The sequence below is a fragment of the Cephus cinctus genome, unplaced genomic scaffold (assembly GCF_000341935.2).
Source record: "Cephus cinctus unplaced genomic scaffold, Ccin1 Ccin1_scaffold0690, whole genome shotgun sequence".
NCBI classification, from domain to species: Eukaryota; Metazoa; Arthropoda; class Insecta; order Hymenoptera; family Cephidae; genus Cephus; species Cephus cinctus.
In genome coordinates, this window is record NW_014333313.1 from 827,729 (window position 1) to 835,299 (window position 7,571).

The 7,571-nt window shown below is 44.5% G+C and overlaps 2 protein-coding genes across 8 annotated transcripts in view; one reads left to right on the top strand and one right to left on the bottom strand.

Moving 5' to 3' along the window:
* The window catches only part of LOC107269855 (cysteine-rich motor neuron 1 protein), a 108,532-nt gene that overhangs the window by 73,889 nt on the left and 27,072 nt on the right, over positions 1–7,571 (bottom strand). The gene's annotated exons all lie outside the window — the stretch shown is intronic.
* LOC107269859 overlaps positions 1–7,571 on the top strand; it is a 17,406-nt gene that overhangs the window by 5,720 nt on the left and 4,115 nt on the right. Inside the window, exons 1-4 of one of the 6 annotated variants that reach the window (XR_003060335.1) lie at positions 2,688–3,682; positions 4,656–4,744; positions 4,806–4,947; positions 5,012–5,463. Coding sequence is in view for 1 of the 6 variants with exons in the window: in XM_025087308.1 (XP_024943076.1) it covers positions 3,573–3,682; positions 4,656–4,744 (199 nt within the window). In the remaining 5 variants the exon portion in view is untranslated. Of the gene's footprint in view, positions 1–2,687; positions 3,683–4,655; positions 4,745–4,805; positions 4,948–5,011; positions 5,614–7,571 lie in introns of those variants that run through there. The other 5 variants (XR_003060333.1, XR_003060334.1, XR_003060332.1 and 2 more) reach the window with 5 other exon arrangements.

Sequence of the window (7,571 nt, forward strand, 5' to 3'; positions counted from 1 at the left end):
GGGGGGGGGGGGGGGGGGGGCATCGCTCGCAGATTTTCCAGTGACGCAAAGAAGTGGGGATGCTGGGAGACAAGAGGTAGACGATAGGGATACGGAAGATCTTTGAAAGGGTGGAGAAGGCTAAGGAAATTGAGGGGAGGGAGGGCGAGAGAAAAAGAGAGCAAGAAAGATCTGCCGGAAAGACGGGTCGGGGATTATCTGGGTAGCTTCATTTCCAGCCCTACCAGGAATATAAAAGACAATTTAATTATAAGGGGATTTTCAAAGGGCTCCGTCGGAGTTTTGTCGGTGGGCGGGAGACGTTGAAAGGGGGGAGGGGGGAAGTCTTGGATCCACGCCAGAGTGGGACGGAGGCACGTGGACGTTACCCGCGACAAAGGACGTAACGTGTGACGGTAACTCGGAATGACAACAGACCGTAGAACAGATTGTCCTCTGGTTTTCAGTGTCTCGGGAGACGAGACGGATCGGCCGGCAAAAGAATGGGAGTTCGATCCATGGTATTTCTATGGGACGACTGGATCCCCCCCGCCCGCCCCTCTTTCGACGCTTCGCGCGTCGGTAGCACTTTTTGGATAACACGCTATGCAAATTACGAAGGGAGAGTCGGAGTGAGATGGAGAGAGAGAGGAGAACGAAAAATGGTTGTTGATTTACATATATATATGTACCCTCTTTCACTGATCCCCGTACGATTCTCCCTTTGGCTTTTGCGTTAGCGAGCGACTATGGGCACCGAGTGACGGCTGACTCTTTCCTGCTAGGAGAAAACAAAAAAAAAGTATAAAGGAACAATTTTCTTGCTTTTCGCCTTTATAATGAATTACATGAAATTTTTCCTTAATTTCACTGTCCGATCCACGGATTTAGGGACGTCCGTGTACACGTTGACTGTGGTGTCGTTTTTACGAGCAAAAACTAATTCGTACACCGTGTTCGATTCTTAGGCAATACATATATGCATATTCGTTAACTTTATTAATTTATAAGCATAAATGGAATTTTATAGGTAACCTAATTTAAACTTTTTACTTAACCATCCGTCTTTAGTACGATTATAATTAAATTATATGTACGATTAATTTAAAAAAAAATTAATTTAATGATAAAAATAAATATTTAATAATAAATTGTCATAAACAATGTTGGAATTGAGAAAAAAATTGTTAGCCTTTCCTCGATACTTTCGCGATCAATTGATCCTGGATGTTGTATTCGAACTAATTTATATACCTACGACACACCGGATTTAGAGTCAGCGTTACCCGCATTTGTATATAGACACCACCTACGATGCTCTATAATTTATTAATCAGGTAATCGCCCGGTAACGAGATCAATACGCGTCGCACAATGAATAAAATCACACGATCCATTAAACCAATTGGTTTTCACTCAATTCGTACATTCCCGATATTGTCGATTCAATGACAACGTCGTCGTTAGAATGATACGTCAACAGTGACTGCTGTTAATTATTTTAACAGATTTTTACGTCTTATGTTAAAAAAAGAAAAGTCAAACCCTTAAAAATTTCTTCCACCGAAATATCCTCGTGCAAAGAGACATTCGTCAATTTCGTTGAGCCAACGCGCACTACGTCACCACGGGCCATTATATGCCCCGTGTCAACTAACTCCATACCAAGTTGCGATCGACGTGCAAATAATGAGTTGCGTAATACAATACCGATTTCATTGTTCCAAGTAATTCACAGTCCGGCAGATTCTATCATTCAAGGTCGTCTTTATTCCAGAGCTTAGAACGTGACACACTCGTACCAACCGATCGAAGAAGATGCGCCGCTCCCACGTATGCGATGCATCTACGAGGACTCTGTCTCTGTCGCACTAGTATAAATCTTGTAGTTACACAAAAAAGATATAATGTGGGTCCTATATAAATTTTTTATAAGGTTGGTACTCCCATGCGTCAAATTCCAATTTCTGGCGATTGGTAAGCGTAGTCGATCAGTATGGCCAACCTTGATAAACACAAATGACTCTAGCTGCTTACAGCGTGGTGCTGTGATCCTCGCTCGATATATTTTATTTATTAGGTCACAATTACGTGACGTCGAGCAATTTTCGTGTACAGGTATCACAAATAGAGTCCGATGATTTATGACGTTATTATTTTTACTCTATTTTTTGTTCCAACCGCACATTATTTTCTTTACTGCGTTAAACGGCGGTCACAGCGGAAGGTACGTATCGATTGAACCACCCTGTGTACGCACTTACGTCATTATTCTACAGAGCCGAGCGAATGTCCAAAAGCGATGCAAAGTTAATTAGAGATTAAAAACGAAAATATATAATACGCCGGGTTTAACTCGGTCGAGTATGATTCATGCCCGGGATTCGTAGCCAGAACCCGATCGAATCCTATAATACGCATTGCGACGTAAAACAACGCTCTGTTATCATAAAAAGTTAACGACTATGCGTACGTATCTTTAAAAAAAAAAAAATAATGCACCACGCGTGGCCGGAGTCGACTAAGGAATCACTCGGTATCGATAAAACGTCAGAAATCCTCGATCGAGGGTAACCAACGTTAGCCAACGTTAATTAGCAATAAAAGGGTAATTAAAAGGGTAGCAATAGTGCATAAATCCCATTATCCACTCGTTATTTACATATTATACATACCTGTGTATACCAGGTGGCAAGGGTTCGCCGCCATTTTCCAACAGAATACACCACTAACCACACACACACACGTATATATGTATCCACGTAACTACGTTCTTCTCTCGAGTGTTCGCCTCAACCGCGCCATTTCACGTATGAAAAAGCTCGGCAAAGCTCGAGTGACGTATGTACCCAGGTATGGCTGTTCTAATCCAAACGAAGCATAAAGGTACAGCAGAAGCAAAGCCAGCGGTAGATGGCCACGAGGAGCTCGGGGCATTACAGGGAGAACAGGATGGTTCATCCTCGAATGTGACTTAACACGACGAGAGACAATGGGCATTGTTAAATATTCGAGATTCACGAAGGGCTCGAGAGCTTCCCGCACGTTTGTTTCCCGCGTACTAGGTCGGTAGTGGTACTGGCGACGTAACGGCTTGGGCGCATTTACATATAAATTGCTCGCCTAAAATCATACTCATATTTAATTTTACAGTACGCCGGCTGCCCGCACTCCGACGCAACGTCAACCTCTCTCTCCTGCACGTTCGCTTCTACTATGCGGTACCCGTTTAAATTGGTAGAACATATCTTGACGAAATCACATTAAATCACGGCTTCACGGACATTACAAAACTCGAACGCGGCACAAGTGACGACGCCAGCGCTTAGGTTATTCGAATGGAAATTTCGAACTTGTTCGTTAACGAAGTTACCCGAAGCGCAGCGCCACACAACGGCGGACGGGCGCACTAACGGCCATCCTTCCGCCAGCATAGACTCTGTCGCCCGTCTTTCATACGTGACACTAAAGGCCTGTTTGCGAATCGTTTACAATGTTATTTCGTATCTTCACAACTTCTAGAGTAAAAGCAATGTGTCTAATTGTCTGCATGCCGTGAACTCACGAGCCAATCGTCAAATCACAGACCTCGCATGACGACAGTGACAGCCAATCGGAAGACCGGAAAAACTGTGACAGAACTTTACCACATATTTTCGATACACTACAACGTTAAGCATGTGACACGGATCTCATACCAAAGGTAATAATACTTGCCAAACGTTCTCAGAAACGCTTTGGCTTTTCACAACGACATTATTTAGATCAGCTTTCGTGGGAATTTCCACTTTCGGCATCTTGCCATGTCGGTATCTGTATTGCTGCACTGCTAACGGTGAAGCCTGTAACGTGTAGCTGCTACGACACAACAGTGTCGTATGTATAGTGTACATACTATGGTAAACCAATGACAACTGCGTATAAGGACAATCCTTCCGCGATGTCCCTCAAATTTTTAACTAGGCCAAAGAGCAATGGCTGCTCGCGTCTCAAGCATTGTAAGAAGGACTTTATTAAAGCTTCTATGAAAATCCAATAAAGCTTGATCCCGGTACTCGAACCTCGAGGCATACAGATCACTATACTCTACCAGAGACTATGTGTACGTAAATATGTATATATGTATACAGTTAACGTGTAAGCTTTGTAGGAGATGGAGATAGAGTGGAAGGGAGAGAGAAAGAGTATATATTATATGTCATACGCTTATATATATATGCAAGTCTTATGCGTTGAAGGAAAATATAGCAAACCAGAGGCTCTCTACTGTATCTCATATTTTACGATGTATACTCGGGGCTATCTCGATGTTAAATACAGAAACGTGGCACTTCCCGGAGCCAAGATTGTCAGGAGAATTTAGGTAGCTCTGTAGCTTTTACCGAGTAAAAATTTTTTAGTGCGCAGTGGATCTGCAGTTGACACGGAACAGAGTATACCTACACAGAAATATAGCCAATGAGCACTGTCCCACGTTACGGGCGTACTTTTATCAATGCATGTACAAAATTTACTATAGTCATAATGCTTTGATCTGTGTTATACTCTTAGTATAAATTTTAGCTCGGGCTATAGGACGTTGCGTGATAAAGAACAGTGCGAAAATAAAAGAAAGGAAATATTCACCACAGGATCCTCGTATTTTTCTCATACGCACCTATGTGAATTGTTCGCAGGGTCGGTTCGTCCTTCGACACTGGTGACTGGTTCACGCGAGGGGTTGATGATTCGAGCCTGGCGATTTTTGCACTACGCGTATTTTCGGGTACGTACTAATTATTTACATACTGTAATAACATATTTGAATTTGGAGTTATTTGTAATAGACGGATTCACCGTGTCGTGTCTTCTTATAAAGGATGATGGAGGACATGGTGTGAAATGGGTCGAAGGTCCAAGATAGAAAATCTCAAGGGTAGATGACGATCCAGATGGTGAACGATTGCGAAGGATAAACTAAGTTATGAAGTACGGACAATCGAGGTTCAACCCCAGGTAGAGTGTGGATCCATGTAACCGATCGTTCTTACAGATCACGGATCACGTCAGGGTATTCACAGACGAGAGCAGGAAGACTACGTACATCCTATACGTCGCAGACTTGGAGGAGGGAGCAGGGTTAATAAAAAATTGAAATCAACCCCAGTCAAATCCAGCGCAACGAGAGCCCGTGGGCGCAGTACCCAACCGAAGTGGCAAGATCCTCAAGATATCGTTAGGCCGCAGACCCCATCATCCCCGCCGAGCCAAAGTTCAAAGCAGATTACACATAAGGAACCACGTTCGCCGGAAGCGAAACTCGTTAGCCATCGACGTCCCTGCAAAGTCTCTCTGAGACAGGGTGATTGGAAGTTGCTAGGCGACTGCAAATGCAGCTATGGGCGACGCGAAGTAAAACAAGGGAACTCGGACGTACGGAAGCATTATCCTCGAGAGAATAAGGGCTGCCATCGTCAACCCAAGACTGCCGCCGCTGCTCGGATCGTATGTGACGTACTTGCTATTAATAGACAAAAAAAATGAAGAGAAAAGTTTATCAAGTGAAAAGTATAGCTGGGAAATGAGAGATAAGACGAGGAATCGAAAAATGAAGGATAGAGATACAGTGAGAGGACGAGGTCCTAGAGGTCGACACCCGAGAACGTCTCTCATTGACTGAAGTTCAAAGACTGAAAGTCTCTTATAAATTCTTTCGCATGCCAGTCGTGGCCTCCTGTCACTCGAGTACCGAGCGACAAGCGCTGCCCTCTAGCGACAAATCATTCAACTACAGTTCGTACAGGGAGCGTCAACGACGTTCTGGAATGTGAATGCAGATCCCGATCGGTGCTTGGCAATGGCATTTAATTCAGGATATCGTTGACGCTCCCTGCTCTTCTCTCTCTTAGCCTATTGTTTCCTTCTCTGCCACCTGTCACTTGTCTAACGCGACACTGGGGTTCGCGTCCTACGTCCTTTTCCCACCTACCCATATACCACAGCGTGCATCTGGACTGACAGATTTTAATAATGCATTCCGAAAATGCACCTACCAAGTGTCATAGGCCGTACTTCGAAACTCTCCACGGGTGCGCGTAAGAGCAGATGAAGGAGACACAAGGAAGAGCGACTCCTCGTCGAAAATAATTAGTAGCAGTTAGACAAAAATAATTGAAGTTAACAGAGGGAAGTTGGCTCTCGTGAAAGTTACGTAATTTCGTAACAACCAGTACCGTCCCACCGTTTAATTAATAACTGGAGCCGTCGTCCCGGGCACCTTCGCCGGCAAACACTGCCTCGCCACTGTACCAGTATACCAGTATGTACATACAGGTATACCTCTAGCTTCGTATCCGTCCTATGCTCGTACCGTACTATCGGACTGACGCAACTGCGGAGTGCGAGGCTTGGAGAAAGCTTCGAGCTTGTTAAGGGTGAAAAGGGAAAGTCATACACGTAGAAAGGAGAAATGGGTGAGAGGGGAACAAGTGGCGAAGGGTTAAGAAAATACCATAGAGAAGTATCCCGAGAGCCATAGAGGTCAAAGGTGTATGAAAAGCATCGAGGTGAACTAAGGAGTAGCGAGTGGGAGGTAAGAAGGGGAAAAAAAAAGGGGTCGAGCGCAAAAGAGGATTCCAAGGTGAATTTATGAGTGGACCGTGTTATTTAAGAGATCGAAGATGGTCGAAGGGGGGGACGTGAAGCGACCAGATAAAGCCAATAAATATAACTATACAGGGAGCGAACGGTAGCAAGGAGTGAAAGAAGATGCTGCAGCCCGGTTATCAAAGAAGGAAATTATCGTCTATTATGCAAGAGTGGTTGTCCGTGGGTGCTATTGCTGCTATTGGCAATTCCGTTGGCGATGGTAATGGCGGCGATGGCGAAGGGTTGCGTCGCGACGCCTCGAGATTCTCCCGGGGAACTGGCGAATATAAATGGCCCGGAGGTTTTACCTTCTGGCGAGTGTTATCGTCAAAATTGAATTTTCAAATGCCGGGATCGCCGCGGTCTCCCTCAATATTTATGTCTCTCCTCGTCTCTCCTCGTGCCGCCGTTCGGCCTTGGCCCATTGTCGATGCACAATAGAAATCTGTTCGTGCACCCACGTCAAGGCAAATTGAAAATATTCGTTCCCTCGTGACTCGGCTGTACGCGGCGCGTTCAATGTGTATCGCGATCCCGTCGGAGAGAAGCTAAGAAAAATCCTGAGAAATTCCAACCGATCGGTTCGCACGAATTCATCAATTTCATTTAAATAACATTAAATCCCCTTAAGCTGGCTGCTGCGAGCGAGTCGATTAACTTTATTGAAAAAGACAGAAAAACTTACCTGTCTAGCGATACCATTGGCCATGGGGGCATTTATGAGTTATATTTCTAACCCTATATATATACTTTTACATATATATATATATATACACACCAGTCGCTCAATGATTAATCTTATCAATTCTCTCGTCGTACCCGTTATCCAAGGTGTCGCGTCTGCATCTTTCTTTCCCCACTTTCACCCTCCACCCTCCGGCGACGTCTCTCCATTTTCCAGGACGCACTTTGTAACACGACGACGCCTGACGTCGTTACTTTGTCTCCGAATTTCCTGCCATGAA